General features: G+C 41.2%; 2 protein-coding genes across 2 annotated transcripts; one reads left to right on the top strand and one right to left on the bottom strand.

Annotated features, from left to right (window-relative positions):
* Positions 1-472: 472 nt before the first annotated feature.
* sf3b6 (splicing factor 3b, subunit 6) lies at positions 473-3,278 on the bottom strand. The gene is made up of 4 exons (XM_079216241.1): positions 3,140-3,278; positions 2,514-2,632; positions 1,719-1,857; positions 473-1,540 (listed from the first exon to the last, which is right to left on the bottom strand). Exons 1-4 carry the CDS (start codon positions 3,167-3,169, stop codon positions 1,451-1,453), a joined length of 378 nt encoding a protein of 125 aa, XP_079072367.1. The 5' UTR covers positions 3,170-3,278; the 3' UTR covers positions 473-1,450.
* Positions 3,279-8,291: 5,013 nt separating this feature from the next.
* On the top strand, positions 8,292-21,710 carry tdrd6a (tudor domain containing 6a; the record flags this gene model as incomplete). Its single annotated transcript, XM_079215180.1, has 8 exons — positions 8,292-13,638; positions 13,769-13,848; positions 15,226-15,850; positions 19,448-19,500; positions 19,582-19,645; positions 19,856-19,923; positions 20,637-20,694; positions 21,619-21,710. The coding sequence occupies 8 exons, from the start codon at positions 8,292-8,294 to the stop codon at positions 21,708-21,710; spliced, it is 6,387 nt and encodes a 2,128-aa protein (XP_079071306.1).
* Between the last annotated feature and the right edge of the window lie 344 nt (positions 21,711-22,054).

The raw sequence follows: 22,054 nt of genomic DNA, 5'->3' as shown, positions 1-22,054 counted from the left end.
ATGTTTATTTTCCTGCTAACAGAGGGAATGCAAAGATACTTTAACTGTGGAGACAAACCATCCTGCTTCCATCTATGCTTTCTCAGTGCAAGAGATCCATATGAGCATCTTCAACGCTTAGTGTTGAAAAGTACTGATTTATAATGTAATGTCCCTGTATGACCACCAGATGTCCCTGTTGAGACAAAGTAGTTTATGAAATACTCAAAAGCCGACATCAGGGTTCATACACATGTTGACCAATGGATCTCATGACTTTAAACCAAATTTCCATGAACAAACATTTAGTGAAATCTGGGTGTAAACATCAAAAAGTGAGTAAATGTAGTATTTAAACTAACAATGAGAATACAAAGCGTACAGTAAACCTTAAATGACACAAATGAATGAGACAATAGTTTGATTAAAAGAATAAACATTTATATAGATGCCTGTATGTATGCCTGCTTATATTTTGAGCATCTTTCTTTTAAAAGCATATTCATTATTTCAAACTCAGCGTAAATGAACGTCATGAAAACATGAATATAACATGTACATGACCTTTACAAAACTTTTGGGATTTTCTTTTTTTTCTAGGACTTTTCCAGGCCTGGAAATAAACATGACTTTTCCAGGTTTTCCATGACCATAAGAAGCCTGCTACATGGACAAGTGTTCTTTGATTTTCATATTTTTCCAAAGAAACATAATTTGATGTGTTTTTCGGGTGGATTTACAATGACAGGAACACAAGTTGGAATACACTAAGTCTTTTCAGTGGACATGACGCAGGCTGCAGCATTTACCCACAATACCACTGATCTCATAGGGTTCTCTTGGAGGCTGGAGTCCTCACACATGCACAGCAGACTCTAAACTAAAAGCTGAGGGATTGCATCATTACCAGAGCTTCAGGCAAACAGACAGGCGACCTCTAACCGCTGTGCCAATGTGGACCATGAATACAGTCTATTGATCTGAAGGGTTCACACAGAGGAAAGCACTTCCACTACAGTGTGTAATAAGGGAGGAGGCAGGAGCTTTAAGAATAGGGGCATTTATTTTACAGAAACCATATACTTTACATAGTCGTCACTGATCAACTCAAATTCATGTCGCACACTGCTTGGCCATGGTTACCTTTAAATTTAAAGATTGGATGTGTGTAAAAAGAGTAACAAAGAACAACAAAAAATAACATCTTACCGAGGATGAATAATATGACCGGACACCATCTACATCCTGGTGAAACGGGTCTCCTGTGAAGAGTTTGTGTTGTTTGTCAAACGACGACAGTTTTGAGAATCAAACAGGGCCACCAGCCAAAAAAAACACAATCATTATTAAAAAAAAGGACAATTTTCCCAACGGTATCAGTAAAATGACTACAAGCATAAACCAAGGAACATGAGGGTTTGTACAGATAGAAGGAGAAAGAGGCGTAGAGGTGGAAGGGTTTCTCCAGAAGCTACTTTGGAGGGTCTGTGTTGATGCCGTATTTCTCTTTTAGAAGCTTCAGCTGTTCTTCTTTCTTCTTTGTGTCCATCTTCTGGAAAGCCTGAAAAGTGAGTTGATAAACAAGGGGAACAAAATGAATAAATCTGGAATGGCTGCATGTTCAAATCTGTTCTTTTTTTAACCCGAATATATAATTTTCCCCAAAACTATATTTTTTGCAGATCCCACAATTGCAATTTGACCTGACAATCCCTACAGACACTGTATGTGATACGTACTCTGTTGGCGTTGTAGTAGAGGACCACCAGGTAACGGTTGCAGACGTTGAAGCCTGACAGATGGTCGCAGGCGTTCTTGGCGTCAAAGATGTCTTCATAAACAACATAAGCTGTTCCTCTTGATTCAGGTGTGTTCCCTCTGAGAGGAGAGGGAAAGAGCAAAGCACAAAGTGACCACAATACCAAAATAAGCCCAACAAAAAATACATATTTCAATGGAACGAGAGCCGTTTCTAATATATTTTACATAGGATGTTACTATAAATATATACGGACAATATTTATATTTAAGTCTTACTGCTCTACAAATTTGTGTAGCATCAATTGTGACAGATGTCAGTCTAAAAAAATATCTGGCCATCATCTTTCATGTGTTGTTTCCCTGCCATCTCAATAAAGATTGAATCAACATTGAACTACTCTTTTCAAGAGATAAAACTCTGCTCTGATTCACTCAATAACATGCAAGAAATCAAGTAATAATTTTGCATCCATTTAAGCTTCAGAATGTCACTGATAAAAGTCCCATGAATCAATGGCTGTTGTACTATATATATATATATATATATATATATATATATATATATATATATATATATATATATATATATATATCATTACGTGTTATAATAACACTCAAACGTGACCACAGCCACGTTTTTGGCTTATTTCCTATGTTGCCACAATAACAATGATCCACTCTGCTTAACCCTGCAGAAGTGCGCACACACACACACACACACACACACACACACACACACACACACACACACACACACACACACACACACTTACGTTCTGATTTGGCGGATTGGTCCATATTTCCCGAAGATGTCGTACATCTCCTCAGCTGTGATCTTGTACGGAAGGTTCCTGACGTAGAGGATGCGGTTCACCTCAGGAGGCAATCGTATCTGCAACGAAGTCAAACATCTTTTGAGATAATAACTCAACCAGAGGAAAGCTAATAACGTAATCTTTTATCAAAGCTGCACCTATAAACTCACTGTCTCGTTGCTAAACGAAATGACCATTAATGGAGTCCATTTTATATAAATAATGATCTGGTGTTCCACCCCTCGACCAGATGAGCGTCACGCTGTGTTGAGGCACCAGTAACCAGACGTAGCTAGCACGTTGTCGCTTTTGAGGCACTATTGTTGTCATGTTTAAGTTAATGTTGCCACATTCACAAAACAAATAAATAGCAAACCACATGATGTTCTACATAAGTCACATACATAAGCAGCGTCAGGCATGTATAAAGCAAGAAAGCGGCGAGTTTTAAAACAAGTTAATGTGATTGTTTTCAATTCGTTAGCATGCTAGCATTAGCCACATGCTAACGCTAGCTCCTAGCCTAACTGCGCTAACACCGTTAGTCATTTTCCTCAAAGAACCGCAGACGTGCTCAGACTTACATTAGCGCGTTTCGCTGCTTGCATCGCCATGGTGAAATATTAGTACGTGTAAATAAGACCGCTGAAAACAAACACGCAGTATCCCGGCTCTCTGCTCTTCCCGTTTTCAAAATGGCAGCGGTGTCGTCCGGTGGTTACTCACTTCCGGCTGTTCTTCTTCTTCTACTCTGGCGGACTACAAACAAACGTTGACGGTACATTGCCGCCACTTACTTTACCGGAGTGTGTAAACATCAACTATACTACTACTACTACTACTACTACTACTACTAATAATAATAATAATAATAATATTAATACTACTACTACAACTCATTATAACTATAAAACATCTCTCATTTCAGTATTTGAGATTAATTCTCTTGGAGTTTGCTGTCAATCACAAATACAGATGCTCCCGTCATTCCTGTATTTGTGATTGACAGGTCTTGAATCTTGAATATGAGAGCAGCTACGGCTTCATATATATTCATAGGTTTTCCCCTTTCCCCTTCCTGTAGCTTTATGCTAAGATAACTGTGTCCTGATTGCTAACATGCTATCAACATGTCACTTTGAATACTAACTACATTCGTTAGTTAACTCGGCCGCTTTTCCGACATGATGGTGCAATGGCTCCCCCTAGTGGTGTAGTACATACACAGTGAATGGATTGGGTGGGAAGGTCATGTGTGTGCATGTTTTCTTTCTAGAGCCACTTCTTGATTGATTGTAATGTAAAGTGATTTCTTTCATGTACCTGAACAGTTGGCATACATTAAAGGCCAAACATTCATACAGCTATTTGACTTTGTCTCTGTCAGGTGGGGATTCTATTCAACTTTCTTTCACTTTTACTGAGCTGCACATGGTTTCAGAGTTGGATGTCGGTTGTCCCAGTGCAGAGTTTTATTATAATATATATATCATTGTTGGAGCTTTTCGTACATATATGTTCCTATCAATCTTTGTGTTGCTCAAAGGCAGATCAATCATTAATCACTCATTTTCCTATGTCCCTTCTCCTCACATCGTAAAGGGACTGGATGAATATAGTGTTGTTCAAGTCTACCAACCACTCACAGCGCTTTAAAACGTGTGTGTGTGTGTGTGTGTGTGTGTGTGTGTGTGTGTGTGTGTGTGTGTGTGTGTGTGTGTGTGTACAACAAACCCTCCAAACTAAAAGAGCTGCCTTTTACTAAATAGTCTCCGAAGAGGGACCAAGTTTGTGGGAAAGACAACAAATACTTAACTGCAGGGATCAGTGCCAGAAAAATATCTATAATCTATTCATTTGTAGCCTAAAAGTTCCCTACAAAACCACATTTCAAAATAAATAGCCATCCACACCTTTGTAAATGGCAGTTTCAGCAACATGAGATGTTTTTTCTTATTATTATGATAGTATTTCTTCAGTAGAAGGGGTAACAACTGAAATAGACAAAAAAGAGACGTTGGGGGCAAATTGCAGAACAGCCGGTGTGGCAGGTCACAGGCACATGAAGAAATGCACTTGTGTATGAGTGTAGTGGTTATGCAAGACCATGTCTGTATTGTTATATGCAATAATCAACCTGTGTTCAGTCAAACCTTTGAGGGCACCAAGCGTACCCTGAGAGCCGCTGAGTCAAGCTGCTGCTCCTGTCTGCAGAATATGACTCAACAGATGACCATGATGATGTTTCCTTTGCTTTCTGTGTCGGGGAAGGTGCTGGTGAAACAACTGAGGCAAAACCGACAGCGGTTACACCAGTCAGAGGAAGACACAGTTCACATAAGGCTTGGTTGGCAGCACAAGCACCCGGGAGTCTGTCTGAGTCTACTAAGAAATGTAGAACAACAACTATAGTGTAGTTCAATCTCTGTGCACGTGTGTGTGTGTGTGTGTGTGTGTGTGTGTGTGTGTGTGTGTGTGTGTGTGTGTGTGTGCGTGTGTGTGTGTGAACTCTGCAAACTTGTAGAGGATGAAATGATCAACAGTTTCTTGATGCACATATTCATTAGCTGCACTAAGAACCTTATGATAAGGTACAATTAATACATGATTATATATATATATATATATATATATATATATATATATATATATATATATGTGTGTGTGTGTGTGTGTGTGTGTCAGAGAGAAAGGCACTCTATCAGCCATTTATAACTCACAGTTTATATTTTTGATACATGAATTTCATACTGCGTTATCTGTGGCCTCCATTTTTTGTTAAATATTACATGAAAATAAAAACTATTAAATAATTTAATTTAATTGATTCAGTACAGTCTTGATATGCACATATTCATTAGCTGCACTAATAACCTTATGATAAGGTACAATTAACACATACGTGTGTGTGTGTGTGTGTGTGTGTGTGTGTGTGTGTGTGTGTGTGTGTGTGTGTGTGTGCGGTGTTAAACTGCTTTAAACTGCTGCGGATAAATGCAATGATGAAGATAAAGCCATGAAATGATAAGATAAAAACAGATTCATCTGGTCAGTTCAAACTATTGATCTGTGATTATCAGGACCAGAGCCCGGCTTCTAGTATACTTGTGTTGACTAGTACAAGTTCATTTGAGTCCAATGTGTGTGACAGAGTAACAGTTCCGGGTTACAAGGTTGCTCACAGATGAAAAAAAAGACCCCTAAAAAAACGGCGGAAAGCGTCTAGAGTGTTCGGCGGCGTGCGCACGGCCAGTTGAGTCGGCTAACAGTGAACACGTCCAGGGGCCGCGGGGTTCACGGTAATTCAGAAACCGTTTATAACCGACGCCGCGGGTTGAAGAAGACTCTGCGAGATCTCCTGAAAACACAACGGGTGAGTATTAGTTACTGCAGAGCAGCGCTGTGTGTAAATCAGTCGTCACGCTAATCTGCCCACAGTTAGCGTCGAATTAGCTTAGCACCTGTAAACGTCACCTGCCAATTAGCGCGAGGGTCTGATTTCAAAAGGCAGAAGTACGTTAACTAGCTAGCTACCCAGCTAGCATCCGAACGGAACCGTAGCTAACGCTGAACCCGTGCGCGTGTGACGGTTTAATTTAGCAAACGGTTCGTTAACTGTGGAGTTCGGGTTTGTTTTTGTCTGTAAACACTGTGAAATTAATTGTTTATTTAAATTAGGCCGCCGAACGGCTCAAACCAAAACGTGTAACATTAACGCTAACTAGGTTGCTAGCTAGCTGTTTGACCATTCGGTTATCCTTCTTATTGCTCCAATGTTTTTATGTTTTAAGGTTTATAATTAATTTGTTTAAATCCGATTTTTTTTTTACAGTTTCTTTTCTCTAAAACGTGATATGGTCTTTATAGAGCTAATACGCCAGATAAAACCGCTATGTGTTGCTGTTTTCACCCTACACTGGGTAAGGCAGTGGTGCTCAATTAACCTGTTTTGCACTGAATATCTTTTTAAGATAATAACGTGCAACCTGTTCATAAACACAACAGAATGAGTGCAGATATGTGAGCCATCACTTTATCAGTATTAGTGGCTGCAATAAGCCTGCTTTCCTCAATTCATACTGTTGCGTTTAGATCTATATTCTGGTTTGAGAGACGCAGCAGCAAAACTCCAAGAATCGGCGAGTTGCGCATGTGTAACCTGTTAACGGCGTAAGGACGTTTTATGTCCGTGTACTTTAGAACTTGACATCGTACAATGTAGGTCATGGAGCGTTGTGAATATTTGATTTCTGAAAATTATATTAGAAAATGACTAATAATTTATAGCTTGTGCCTCCTTAATATTAAAGGTACACACAATTTAATTGATTATTTACGTCATATAATATTTTATATTTATGCTTCTTTTTTTTTACACTATTTATTTTGTTTGACTATTTCGAGATTATATATATAATTTTTTTACATCTCAAATGTAATATTGCCACTCAATAGTTAACATTATTCAAATTTATTGTTAAAAAAAAATTGACTACAGCCAAACAGGGGGTTTTGCCAGATGAGGAAAAGTTATTAGACCAAGTAAGTCACGGGTTGTTTAAGTCTGCAGTGTTTTAAGGTTTGCAAGCTTAAGTAAAAGTAATACGTCTTTTATATTTAACCAACTCATGTTAACAAACAGGTATGGCTTAAATGTTTTTAAGTTTGTCTGTTCTACTACTTTCTATGAATATATTGTCCCACCATAGACTAAGTTTGAACTTTAATAATATGAATAGTCTTTATGGCATATGGGTCAGGGAAGTACCGTAAACAGCCTGCACAACTGCTAATGGCTGTGACAGAAATTTGGCAAGGCTCTTCAAGATTTACAAAAAGCATTCTTGTACTGCACACTCATTGTTAGTGTGCCATTGGTTAAGCCATTGGCACATGCACTTAAGGTTGCCCACCTGTACAATTGCATATCTTCATCATCACTCCTTAGTATTTAATTGCGTGCAATTGATTAATAGTTTTGTGAGTTCCTGTGTTTTTTTTAACATGCTATGAACCTGTTTTTAGATTTTCCACTGAACCTGCTCTCTGCAAGATTTGTGCAAAGTCTGCCATCTACTATGCGAATCTGAAAAGAACAAAGAAGCAGTGAGTATTTTTAATATATGACAGCATTTTCTGCAATGGATTGAATTGGCCAATACATATATGCACATTCCTAGTGGAATGTTTTGTAACGTGAACAGTTTACTTGACTAGAGTTTAATTAGAGGCTGCGTAGACAGAATAACATGTTTTTCTCAGTTGTAAAATCCTTTTTAACACTTTTGTAGTTTTTGCTTCTAATGAGCATACACCTCATGGATGTATTATTAACTAGACTCGCAGTATTGGGTATTATTTCATCCTTTTGATTTTCCCAGTACATAAGAGGAAACGCAGCCTTAGATGAGTTAGCTTATTAAAGAGATGGTCTGCAGACATGTCTTGTTTATTACATTGATAGGATCTTAAACTGATTATCTTAACCAGAAATGGTTGTATAACATTTGTGGTTCGATTCTTACTATATTTTGTGTGTAACTGCAGAGTTTACATTTGTGATGCACCTTTTTAGAAGAATACCAAGAAAGTATATCTGAACAAGAATTTTAGGAGTTAGTGGCAATGGTGTGTTTTTGTGTGTGTATATTTTTTCAGATAACGTCCAGTAGTCACACGGCTGTGTTGATGAGAGGTGAAACATCATGGGTAGCTGGATTACATGAAACTACCAAAATGTCTTCAATCCCAGGACTCCCAGCCCAATATTCAGATGTAACCATCCTCATAAGCAGCGTCCACTTGCATCCTCTTTGTGTGCTTGTGGAGTTCTGGGGGAAATTTAGCGAGGAGAGGACAGCAGAGTATGCGTGGCTTGCCAAAGAGATTCAATCTCCTGGAAACACGTTTCAAGAGTTTGAAGGAAATCCTGGTGACCAGTGCTTGGCTCAAGTAGACAGCTCTTGGTACAGGTCTCGCATAGTTTCCAAAAATGGCTCAAAATACAGTGTGTTCCTCTTTGACAAAGGGAGAACACATAGCACTACCACAAGTCAGCTAGCATGGGGCAAGAAGAACTACTTCCACCTGCCATCTGAAGTGGAATTTTGTGTCCTAGCCAATGTGTTACCACTCTCACCTGAGAAGAGATGGTCCCCAGGGGCTCTTGAATTTCTAAAATCTCTCTCAGGAAAGTCCGTGAAGGCACATGTGCAAGATGTACTTGTGCCGCAAAGAACATTTATCCTGCATATTCCTTCCATATCAAAACTAATGTATGAGATGGGAATTGTCAGGAAGCTGTCTCCAGATGTGTTTCAGGACTTTGTCCTCATGTCGCTGCAGTCCAACAGTGGAGTGGAGGGGTCTCCGAAGAATCTGATCTCAATGGCAGCAGGTGAGCGACTGCATAAGAACGAGATCTTCATGTTCCCCGAGTTGGCAGCAGGAACTGTGGAGACCGTCATAGTCACAGAAGTGACGAATCCCCAGCGGATGTTTTGCCAGTTGAAAGTCTTCTCACAAGAACTGAAGAAACTCTCGGGGAAAATGGCACAATGCTGTGAGGGCAGAACAGACAATTGCATTGTAAGTCCAGAAATGATTGGGTTTCCGTGCGCTGCAAAAGGAAGTGACGGCAAGTGGTACCGCTCTGTTCTACAACAGGTATGCTCAAACAAAAAAGTGGTGGAAGTGTTAAACGTAGACTATGGAACAAAACAGTTTGTTCAAATGGAGAATGTAAGACCACTGGCTTCAGAGTTCTTCAGGATGCCAGTTGTGACATACATCTGTTCCTTCCATGGAATCATTGACAAAGGGGTTGGATGGACAACCAGCCAGATTGACTCTCTCAAGAACCTTCTTCTGCACAAGACAGTGATTGCCAAATTTGAGTACCAAAGCATATCTGAGGGTGTTTACTATGTCACACTCTATGGCGATGACAACACAAGCATTAACAACCTGTTTGCTTCCAAGGAGAGCTGTTTTCTGGAGAGTGAAAAAACACTTGGAGATTATGCAATCTGCAACACTGCATCCAGTTGCAAGCATCCAGCTCAACAAGAAAGAAATCAAAGAAAGATGTTAACTCATGGACAAACTGCAGAGGGAGAAGAATGGAAAGGAATAGTGAGGTTGCCAACCGAAGAACTCTCTCTCAATTCCTCACATGCGGCGGCAGTTCATCACATATCTGACCCTTCAGAGTTTTGGATCCAAACACAGAGCTATGCTAATAAGTTCAATGAACTGATGGATAGTATATACCATCTGTACAAAGACTCGGATAATATAGATGTGGTGAGGAATCCAACAGTTGGGCTCTACTGTGCTGCCAAGGCAGAAGATGGGGAGTTCTACAGAGCAACTGTGGCGGAGGCTAGCGAGACACAAGTCAAGGTGTTCTTTGTTGATTATGGAAATACCGAAATGGTGGACAGGAGTAACATCAGGACCCTTCCTGACGAGTTCAAACAGCTGCCATGTCTTTCACTGAAGTGCTCCCTGGCTGGTGTCAGGCCAAAAGATGGGAAATGGCGTCGAAGTGCCTGTGATTTCTTCATCAAAGCAGTTAAAGATAAAGATCTAATTGTACACGTGATAGAAAGATATGGTGAGGGTTATGTTGTTCAACTAACAGATCCTGAAGCACAGGGAGAAAGAGATCTCAGCACACTGATGTGTAGTTCTGGCCATGCTGAGACGCAGCGACAACTCAAAACTAAAATGGCCACGCAACCTGCTATTCTGCCACAACTCCTAGATGCCAGGCTCCCGGGTGTATACAGCAACAAAGGAATGTCTTTCCAGACGACCGTGAACACAGTTGGTGCTGTCGGTAAGGACAAACAAATTCCTACATTCAAGGAGCACATGTTTCCCATTGGAAGTGTCATTGATGTCAGAGTGTCCTACATTCAAAGTCCAAATGACTTTTGGTGCCAACAAGTACAAAATACAGGGCACTTGAAATTGCTCATGCATGACATACAGGCTCAGTATGCTGGCAGTGAGTTCCAACCCAATGTGGAAATGGCTTGTATCGCTCGCCACCCTGATAACCAATTGTGGTACAGGGCCCTTGTCATTTACAAACGTGAAAAGTCACTTGTGGATGTGTTGTTTGTTGACTATGGCCAGACTGAGACAATCTCCCTATATGACCTGAGGAGAATCAGCCCACAATTCCTTGCCCTACAAGGCCAAGCTTTTCGATGCAGTCTGTTAAATCCCGTTGACCCCATGTCTGCCATAAATGAGTGGAATGGAGACGCAATAGCAAAGTTCCACAGCTTTGTTGAAATGGCGTCCTCCAACTTTGCGATTTTGAAGTGCACCATATATGCTGTCATGTACAGTGAGCAGAAGATCGTTTTCAACATTGTGGATCTAGAAACTCCTTTTGAGAGTGTCTGCACCAGTATTATCAATCTGGTCAAAAGTGCACCTGCCAAGAAAGCTGCTGGGCCATCTTTCCGTCTGGACACGTACTACTACTCAACGCACAATATCAAAACTGGAACCGAGGAACAGGTCACAGTGACACGTGTGAACAATGTCCATGAGTTCTACTGCCACCTCGAGAAAAATGCTGATGTGATAACAGATCTCAAGATCAAAGTGGGAAATCTCTGTCATCAGCTTAGGAATGTAAAGCTCCCAACTGTCTTTGGAACTTTGTGCTTTGCGAAATACACCGATGGACACTGGTACAGGGGACAGATCAAGGCTACAAAGCCAGCAATTCTGGTTCACTTTGTCGATTATGGTGAAACTATTGAGGTGGAAAAGTCTGACTTGCTTCCAGTTCCCAGAGAGGCCAGTGACATCATGGCTGTGCCTGTGCAAGCAGTTCTGTGTAGTCTCTCTGATGTCCCGGCCAACGTTCCCACTGAGATGAACAGCTGGTTTGAGACCAGTGCAACAAACGGTAAATTCCGAGCACTAGTAGTGGCCCGAGAACATGATGGGAAACTGCAGGTTGAGCTGTATCACGCAAAGACTCAGGTCAATTCGAAGATCAAGAAGATGTTTCAGTCTGAGAAGCACACAGAAAATAATGTTGTCTTCCAGAGTCAGAGAGCACTCGAGGCTTCAGCAAATCGTTTACAAAAGAGTCCAAAAGTTACCCCAGAACAAGCTGCAGAAATGCAGAACGGCGATACAAGTCAGCAGTCTGCATCAAAGCCTTTGGACTATGTTTGTGAAAATGGCCAAAAGATTAGACATGTTCCCTTTGAGTTCTACAAACCTCCACACAAAAGACAGACAAGTAGTACAGAAAATGGTTCAGAGTCGGCAGTTGCCCATATCAAACCAAGAAAAGAAAGTCTTCCCACAGAAACTAAACCGCTCATTGAGCCCAAATCCCCTGGCACTGAACTTCTGAAGGAAAGTGTTGTGGAAAAATTCCCTCAACTGGCAGACCTACCATCAAACTCTATCACATCAGATATGGAAGCAGATGTTTATGTCTCGCACTGCAATAGCCCTTTGAGTTTCTATGTGCAACTTGTCAGAGAGGAGGATGACATATTCTCCATTGTGGAAAAGCTAAATGATCCCCAATCCACCCCGCAAACCAACGTCGTCAAAGACGTGCATCCAGGTGATCTCGTTCAAGCGGAGTTCGCAGATGATTCCTCGTGGTACCGAGCAGTTGTAAGGGAGATCCACGGCAAAACGATGGCTCTTGTTGAATTTGTCGATTTCGGAAACACCGCAGTGATGCCAATTTCCAAGATTGGCATACTTCAGAAGTCTTTCTTGCAGCTTCCAAGCTACAGCACACACTGTATGCTGAACGAGGCTTCTGGTCTTGCAAAAGAGGAAGTGCTAGACCCAGAAGTCGTGTCAGTATTCAAAGAAGACATAGGTAGTAATGGAGAAAAGGTGCTCAAGTGCCACTTCCTCAGGCAGTCAGGATCTGTGTGGGAAGTCAGACTTAAAGACATTGGTGTGAATGTGATGTGTAAAGTTCCTCCTCCTTGCTCAACTGATGATTCTGAAATTGCCTGTGGGGAACCTGAACAAGTCAAGGCACAGCCTAAACAGATCTTGCAGAACGTGCCAGGGAACTCAGATAAATCACCACTGAACTCCTCGCTATGTTACCACCAAAAAGAGATTTTAGAGGGACAGAAGTTAGAGGTCTACATCACGGCTATAAGTGATGCTCAGACCTTTTGGTGTCAGTCCGTGGACTCGGAGGACCTTGAGAAGATTACATCAAGTGTCTCAAAAGTATTGGATGCAGATTCTGCCGATCACAAGCACATTGACCCAGACTCTATCTCCCCTGGCAGTCCATGTATTGCTCTCTTTTCAGACGATGGTTTTTGGTACCGAGCGGAAGTCTTAGACCGAGATGAAGATGGGCTGTCTGTTCTCTTTGTGGACTATGGAAACAAGACCCAAGTCAACTTTACAGATTTGAGGGAAATACCCCCTGACCTGACGGAAGCTCCTCAACAGGCATTCTTGTGTGAGCTGGACGGCTTTGATGCTTCACATGGATCCTGGCAAAGCAGTGCAGTAGATGAGTTGTCGGCGCTTACAACAGACAAAGTGCTTCAGCTGACTGTCACCAGAGTAATAAGAGAAGCAGGAAAAATCAAATGCCTTGTGCAGATGGAATGTGAAGGCCAAGTGATAAATGAAGCACTGAAAACCTGGTGGAAGAGCGCCATGACGGAAAACCAACCTGGTGCTTTTGGACTGACCCCTCCATGCCAAACACAACTGCAATTTGAAGAGCAGAGCACTGGGGAGCTTGTTGACCCCCACACAGATACGTTGCTATGTGATGGTGGCATGGATGAAACGAGGTTACCTAAACTCCATAACAAAGGTGCCCAAGGTATCTTAAGATGTGACAAAAGTGCGGTGGAAACTGACAAAGGAGTTGAAGAGGAGAAATTGGATTTAGTTGGGCCAGATGAATTCAATTCTCCATTGGATGAGAACCCGCCGGAGGCCATAGATGAGTCACTGGTAGCAATGGCCGGTTTGAAGTCTCTGCCAGGAGAGCTTCCTACCTACAGTATGGAAAGCAGCTTTGACATCATAAATTCTTCAGGTAAACACATTCATTTCTTCCATCTTTTGTTTCTGATAAGTAAATAATATGATGCATTCCTGCCTATCAAATAAACAGCTAAAGGTAAATGGCATATTTAAATAACGTACATTTTTCTTTGCATTTCCAGATCTGACTGAAGACGGAGATGACAGCAAGGTTATCGTGGCAAAGGATAATTCTCTAACCAGTACGACTACAGTGAAAATGGTAAGCTGTGTGACAATGACTCTCAAATAGGTGTGAAGTTGCTTGTACTGCTGACTTGAGCACGTATGGGTAAATAGACTTGATGGAATCCAATTGAGTGTTGCGTTCTTCTAAAGGTTTCTCGTAAAGCATTCTGCCCCAAGGAGAGCGTTGATCAGCTTGAGACGCATGTTCACATGTCTGAAGACTTAAAACAGGTACATGGCATTTTTTTGTATCGCTTCACACAGTTTACTCTCTAAAACGGCCTTTTCCTCTTCCATTGGTTTTATTGGTGCATTTTGTCATTTGTAGATTCAGGCTGAAGTGGTGCTGCCCTACTGCGTGCTTCCTGCGTTTGGTGAGGGATTCCTTCATATTGCCATGAAACACTCAGTGTAGACTTAGGCTTTAAGGCAAGCTATCACATTACCGTGCAACATAATTTACACTGGCCTTAGGTAATTAGGAAGACCATCTTTGTTTAATAGACTATATGTAGAAAGTAGTTAGCCACTTTGAAAATGGTAGGTGTTAAATACATTTGGATAACCAAAATGAGTCTAATTTATAATACCATGTGTTCATAACGTACTGTATTTTGTGATTGTGATCATCTACATAGATGTTCCTACAGAGCAGGAGATTGACAATGGAGATGGTGTCCCAAAGGAGGAGCTTGCATGTGTCACCGCACATGTTGAGGTAATGTTAAGCAAAATCCGTATTTTGGATGGTGTTATTTTCCTGTGCTTTTTGTAGTTATTGCGCAGAGCAAATTATTATAGTATGTGACCTATTTGATAGTTTTACAGGACTAAACTGACATAGTGTGCCGGTCAATGATTGATCATCTTTTGTTTTAGAATGACTTGATGACCGCAGAGGATAACGTGGCTCATCATGAGGATGGATATTCAGGTTTGATGAATGAACATCTCTGAATATTTGTTTGCAAAGTGAAAGTATTTATTTAATGACTGTTCAGCCTTCTCTGTTCTATATAAATATTTTAACAAATAAGAATTCAGTAAATTGATTTCTATGTATTTTGTTTGTTATACAAAGTCAGGAAAGCAATGTTTAAGTCGAGCCTGATGTCGTGCGTATAAAAGAATGATCCCAGTCTATTTCAACCAGTTACGCAAACAGTTAATTAATTAAACACTGATACCCAAAGCCCAGGTATTGGTATCGGGACTGCAAAAGTCTGATCTAAAGAAGTTATCTCTTTGTATCTGCAGTCCTGCCACTCGACTTGGCCACAGAAGCTATTGAGACACAGACCTGCACAGCTGCTCCCCAACATTCAGTAAAGGATTTGAATCTGCAGAATTCTGAAATCAAACTGTAGAAGTTTTCACATCTGACATGTGAATTTTTGCCTTTATTGCTCAGGGTGACAGGGTTGAGGAGGTGACCTGTTCTGTGGAGGAGGTGACCTGTTCTGTGGAGGATTCTTTTGAGGAGACGACCTTTTCTGTCAAGGAGGCGACCTGTTTTGTGGAGGATTCTGTCGAGGCGGCGACCTTTTCTGTGGAGTGGACGACCTTTTCTGTGGAGGCGGCGACCTTTTCTGTCAAGGAGGCGACCTTTTCTGTGGAGGATTCTGTCGAGGAGACAACCTTTTCTGTCGAGGAGGCGACCTGTTTTGTGGAGGAGGCGACCTGTTCTGTGGAGGATTCTGTCAAGGAGGCGACCTGTTCTGTGGAGGATTCTGTCAAGGAGGCGACCCGTTCTGTGGAGGATTCTGTCGAGGCGGCGACCTTTTCTGTGGAGTGGGCGAGCTTTTCTGTCAAGGAGGCGACCTTTTCTGTGGAGGATTCTGTCAAGGAGGCAACCTGTTCTGTGGAGGATTCTTTTGAGGAGGCGACCTGTTCTGTGGAGGATTCTTTTGAGGAGGCGATCTGTTCTTTTGAGGATTCTTTTGAGGAGGCGACCTGTTCTGTCGAAGAGGCGACCCGGTCTTCTGAGGCGACCTGTTCTGTGGAGGAGGCGACCCGTTTGACAGATGTCTCCACAGGTATCGCACTTCAGTGGCTACTGAATGAATGCTTAGATGCTCAACAATCGGAAATGTAAAACTCAATTCTCAACGTTATGATCACCTATAACATTTCTGTGACACTATGCTGTGTCCGTTCCTGACCGCTGCCTCTGAATGCAACAGACGTGATACACGTGCTGATTAGGTTCTAAGCTATGCTAAATACTAGCAGAGCTTTGGTGAGGGCGGCTGAGCTTGAGCAGCCGAATATAATACAATCTGACGGGCACCCCCTGGTTTAAAAACAAACTCATTATGAATCATTGCAAATACGCAGTGTTTTAAAAATAGCCCATAAATGGGGACTAAAATCATGTAATTATCATGTACTGTATGTACACTTCTTTTTTTTTTTTTTTATGCATCAAGATGAATCAGTAATTGTTTTATAATCACATCGTAGGCCTCTAAATCAGAATTGAATTGAATCGGCTGGTGCATAGATTCCCATCCCTAATGCCGTGTTCACACCAAAACAGTTGCGAATTTTCGCAATGCCACTTCGCCTATATCGCGCCGCAGGTGAAAAATTCGCTCTGTGGTTAATCCGTTTTTTCGCAACCATCGCTGGGAAAAGGGGGCGGGGCTTATCTCTATCTTGAAAACATTTACTATTTCCTTCATCCACCAGGTAAATAACCACTAGTTCTGCTTTATACTTGTTGAGGAAGTCCCACACACGTCGGGACATCAACCGCCCCGTGTCTGGGTTCATAATATTATCCGTGGTCACACACAGCTCCGACTCCTCCAGGACGAGTGTCTGAATGAAGCCGCTTCCAGCGCTCCTTCAGCGGACCAGCAGCAGTTTGATTCAGTAATGGCAGGACGGCGGCGATGCCGGGCGGAGCTTCTATCTCCGTGTTTGTGAAAGCATTTACTATTTCCGCCATTCAGCATTGAAATAACCTCTAGTTCTGCTTTAGTATAAAGCAGAACTAGACTCCAGGACGAGTGTCTGAATGAAGCCGTTTCCAGCGCTCCTTCAGCGGACCAGCAGTTTCATTCAGTAACGGCGGTGATGCCGGGCGGAGCTTCTCAACGCTGATTGGCTTTCGTAACTCAAGCGTCATGCGAATTATTCGCTGGAGTTGAAATATTTGAACGCCGGTGGAAAAGCGGAGTTGCGAATATTCTCAATGCCGTTTCACCTCTATCGCGACGCCCGGCGAAAAATCCGCTTTTTTGCAACCTAACCTGTGCATTGACTTAACAATGCCGCGTCCGGTGTGAACACGGCATGAGTGTGATTATCATTCAAACTTTGCTGTCTTCTCGCAATGATTCTGCTTTTTTCCCCCCATTTGCATTGCAGACCTAAACGAGCCAAGTGATGACTGGAAAATTACCAGTGCAAGAGATGATGGTCTCAGCAGTAAATCAGCAGAGGTAATGTCCATGTATGGTATATGTATCTGCACAGTTTCTATAGAGGGGTTATGGCTTTTTGGGGTATTTGTAGCTCAGGGTGGTTGGAAGACAGACTACATTTAAACTTGTAGGCTATTCAAAGGTGAAGCTGCAGACAACCATAAAAGCCGATATTCAAATGGTAACGATCATGAACATGGTCACTAATACAGGGCTGGTCCAACAAAAGCGTCTTCATTTCCCTCAAACTTGTTTTTAATGGAAGCTAGTCAGCTTGCTATCACGTTAGCTAACGTGTTTGGGTTGTGTATTGTCGTTAAAGTTACGTTATGTTCCGTTACAGTTCAGTCTTGCTTGTAAAAAAACGTAACGTGATGAAACATGCCGTAACCCCCGGTCTGGTTCAGTTCACCAGTCACTCGTTGGCGTTAAACCGGCACACCGGAGGATCTGGCTGCAGGTTTTTAATTTTTTTACAAAGTAGAACATATTTGGGCTTAGCCAACAACGCCATGTTGTGGTCATAAGAGGCCCAGATATTGATAAGATGATGTGAATGAAAGAGTTTAAGGAAGAGGACTCTATATGTAGCGCAGGGCTGAGATGAGGTGGAGCTGGGCCTGAAGGTGGAGGTCAAAACCGACGTGAGAGGAGCAGTACAGCTTCCCACTGTCCCAGTGTTTCATACATGTTGATAAAGCAGGGCATGCGTAATGCAGCCTCTGCTCCAACGAGATCAATTACAGTAAAAAGGGCTCACATTTTTTAATTAACAGCTCAGGAATGTTCAAGGAGCAACCTGTTTGTGCTTTCTGAAGATGTTTTGCACTCGGTTCTGTTTTTGAATAAAGGGTTGGAAATGAATGCTTTTTAGTTATATATTTTTGTTATTTATTTTTTTATTTTTTTATTAATCCGATTCATCGAAAAAATAATCAATTGATTATTAAAATAATTGTTAGTTGCAGCCCTAAACAGAGCCATGATCTACTGACCACTTTGCTGCGGTTATTTCTTTCTTTTTTCCCCCAACTTCATAAAGTGTTCCACTTTTCTAAAACCAAAAGGCTTGAATTTTTGGAGTTGTATTGTTGCCTTCACTGCTTAAAACGAAAATAAGGGGACTATAATGAATTGGTGAATGAAAACTATGACTTTTACTGAAAGAGGTGTGCAGTGGAAATGGGCATAACAGTGAATTTATCAAGACATCATGTGAATATGGAGAAAGCAGGAATAAAAACGTATTATCAGAACTGTCAATTTGGGTTTTGAAATTGTATTTCTTTGCATCAAAATCATTACATTTCTGACATTTTAGGTCCAACAAGATTCACAGCGTCGTTGTGGAGAGCTTCAACAGCAATTACCTGGTGAGTCATCTCTAATATAATATGTATAATACACTAAGATGGTCTAGAATAGATACCGCAGGTTTAATATGCTTAAATATGTGGTAATAGTTAGTCAAGTTCTTATAAAAGGGAATGTGTATTATCCTCTTACACTGCTTCTAGCTTTGGTCTTCTTGGTCCCCACAAGTCACTGTTTGTATCCCGTCGTGTTTTTAAATGACATGCAGTGTGATGCTGTGCAGTAGATATGGAGTCTGATGCTGATTGTCTTCACAGAAGCTTCATCAGAGCATGACACAGGAGACCTTTCCCTGCTGGATGAGGCCAAGCATAACAAGGTAGGGTAGAACCAGATTTATGTCAAATGAAAATAATTTTTTAAGCAGCTTAAAACTATTGATTATCAGCCTAAATACTGTTGTTGTGATACCATTACCAGAAATGTCTCCGATGCAACTCTAACAAGAGTCTATGCAGCGATCAGATATCACGTTCTATCATTCATCAGCTCATTTACATTACACATTAGACTGAGTTGCACATGCTCAGTACCGATTGGACAGATGCCAATAGGCAAAGACAGTTTGTTTTTATTGAGCTGGTCTGTATTCAAGGAAGCTCTGGATGGATGACAGCTGTTGTGTTCTGTTTTAGAATGAAGACGGGGCATCGGCTCTTCACCAAGATCACCCTTTTGGTTGGTTACCATCTTGTCATGTTTGTGTGTCAGAATGGAATGAGGAAGTGAAAACATTCCTCCTCCTCTTGGCTCCGTCTATGTTCTTCATAGTATATTTTATTACATTGAGACAAAGGATCTTTGGGTCACCTTCCTCTGTGTTTGCAGCTCTGCCATCCGACGCTGAGCCACGAGAGAACGCAGTCCACTGTCCAGATTTGGTAATGGAGATCAATAAACACAATTCTAGAATTATACGCTAAAACATCACATCGGTGATGAGTGCATGTCTTCTGTTTCAGAGTGACCTGATTGAAGAGGTGACCTGTCTCGTCAAAGAGAACTGTCAGACAGACGTCTGCAGAGGTACACAATGTGCCAGCTATACATTGTGATTTAAGCGTAATTTACATTTTCAAACAAAATAAGGCCACTTTGTAAACGTTAACACTGATTGATTTTCACAAGGACATGCAGGTTTGACAGTAAACCGAATTCCACTATTTGACCACAGAAACGAACCATATTCTGCTGGGTTGTAAGCCTGATTAAACCGGTTGTTGTTTGTTGTTTTAGGTCCACATGAAGAATATGCAAGGGAGGAGATTGAGCAGCTGGCGCTAACACCCCCCAGTCCTAGAGAGGTAAGTGTTTGCATTCGGGGGTTAAGATGAAGCCTTTTGGCTGGAGCCCCGCTGCTACTGTCAAGAATGAGATTTCAGAGAAGCAGACAGGATGTATCAGGATGTTAAACTGATTCAGCAGAGAACACAGGTTAAAAAGATAAAGATGGAAGCTAAAGCTACAGAGTAAAAGTAAACCAGCTCATCACCTGGAGATCCAGACAGAACCCGATGACATGAAGGAACAACAGTTCCTCTCAAGCAGGGTCGCGTTTTTATTCACAATCATTAAAAAGGCAGCATGTTTATACATTCAATATAACTTGAGTAGCTAGCGTAACATACATCTCTTCGGGTGACTTCTTTTACTATTACAATGACGAGCTCCAAATCCACCAAGATGAAGAGAATTTGAAACACAGATATTAAGCAGCACACGGCTTCTACTCAACCCAGCAATGCACAACCTCCCCAGTCCGGTTTCATTAAAGCAGTGGCTCATAGATACCTTTAGATTCACACTTGGATGTCTTTGATCTGCCTTTGTGAAAGAGGTTCCTGGAAAAGATCTTATTTAGGTTCTGAGAGATTTGCTACCAGGATACTGAGGCACGTTATCATGTTTCCTGACATTCTTTGTTGGAGCAGAACACCGCGGCTGAGTGACACGCAACAGTAAACATCATATCCACAACACTCATTGTCTAAGTTTAGAATTTGTTGTTTTTTTCCAGGATTTCACCGATGGCACGCTTGAAGAAGACTTATGTTTGTCTGCAGATGACAGTTTTGGTAAGTAATGCTGTTAATATTTGACTTTAATAATTATATGTAGCAATTTTAGCATGAGGTATAGTGGGATACATCAAAGCGGGTAGTACGAAATAGTTTTACTTTGGAATGAAGCTTTAAATGTCTCATTTTATGAAGTCAACACCCTAAAAACAAATCCGTGAATAAAAAAACCTTCAACTTGAATAAAGTGATTCATGAGATTATGAGTTAACCTTTTTTCATAATCAACTTTCTTTAAAGAATGTAATTTGGCTTTCTTCAATGCAATGAAACTGTTTTTGAAAGGATAAACACCAACAAATATGGATAGAAGCAGAATATTACATTACATAAAAACATTGACTTTTGGAAATTCTTAAATTGTTCACTTTTCTGAAGAAAAAAAAGTATTAATAAAAAAAGTATAAAAATATAAAAAAAAGTATAAAGCTATTGACCAGCGAGCCTATCTAACTGGTACAGACAACGGTGTGTGTGTGTGTGTGTGTGTGTGTGTGTGTGTGTGTGTGTGTGTGTGTGTGTGTGTGTGTGTGTGTGAGTGAGAGAGACTAACCCGTGTTGGCTCGGCGCTCGCAAATCTGCACTCAACTGCCGTTTGTAAACTGTTCTAGTTCACGAGAAGAGAAGCGTTTCCTGAGATCTAGTATGATAAATGAGCTGCGGCCGTTAGCCGTGTTCACCATCATGTATTGTTCTGCTTATTTTGAAGTATTGCATTAAAAAAACCTGCATGGAAACAATTCAATACAACTTTGGAGAAAAAAAGTTGTTTACTGGTTTTTGCCTTTTTTGTTGAAGAAAACAAATATCTAAATGGGTTATGAAAACACCTTTACAAGTATTTTGGCGCATGTTGTGTATCTGTGATCTGTTGCATGTGATATCAGATCACTTAATCTTTGTACTTTCTTTGCGTTTTAGAGGCCCAGCTGTCGACCCTGACTCATCTCTCTCTGATCGTCAACGACGGCTCAGCGGAGGTTCTGCTTGTTCAGCAGCAGCCAGACAAGTAACCTTCTGTTCCCTTCATTTGCCTTTTTCATCAGACAAAAATAGCAACTGCATGTCCTTTAAGTTCGAACATGTTCTGTTCTTTTCTTCCTGTAAATCATCTTTATCCTTTAGCCAATGTCATTGTTCCTGTTGGAACCCAGCCCTGTGGTTTGAAGGGCCTCCACAGTAATGGCTTTAATAGCAGTTTGTTGTTTGTTGTGTTACAGATGATCTGTTGTGATAAACTGCCACATCATTCTTTGGAAAGTACTTTTGTTTAAAAAAAAAAAAAATTCAAGATTGTTTCTGTATTTTTGTTTTTTTTGTATGGATACATGCATGCGTTGAAGACATATTTGAGTTG

The sequence above is a fragment of the Taurulus bubalis genome (genome assembly GCF_910589615.1).
Source record: "Taurulus bubalis genome assembly, chromosome: 3".
NCBI lineage: Eukaryota > Metazoa > Chordata > Actinopteri > Perciformes > Cottidae > Taurulus > Taurulus bubalis.
This window is presented reverse-complemented; position numbering and strand designations above follow the sequence as displayed.

What these genes read in the sequence shown, in the direction of transcription:
- sf3b6 (XM_079216241.1), bottom strand. Translation starts at nt 3,169, where the DNA reads ATGGCGATGCAAGCAGCGAAACGCGCTAAT. An exon ending in CCAATCCGCCAAATCAGAAC is followed by an intron (nt 1,858 to 2,513) that starts GTAAGTGTGTGT and finishes CTCTCCTCTCAG; the next exon opens with AGGGAACACACCTGAATCAA. An exon ending in TCTACTACAACGCCAACAGA is followed by an intron (nt 1,541 to 1,718) that starts GTACGTATCACA and finishes CTCACTTTTCAG; the next exon opens with GCTTTCCAGAAGATGGACAC.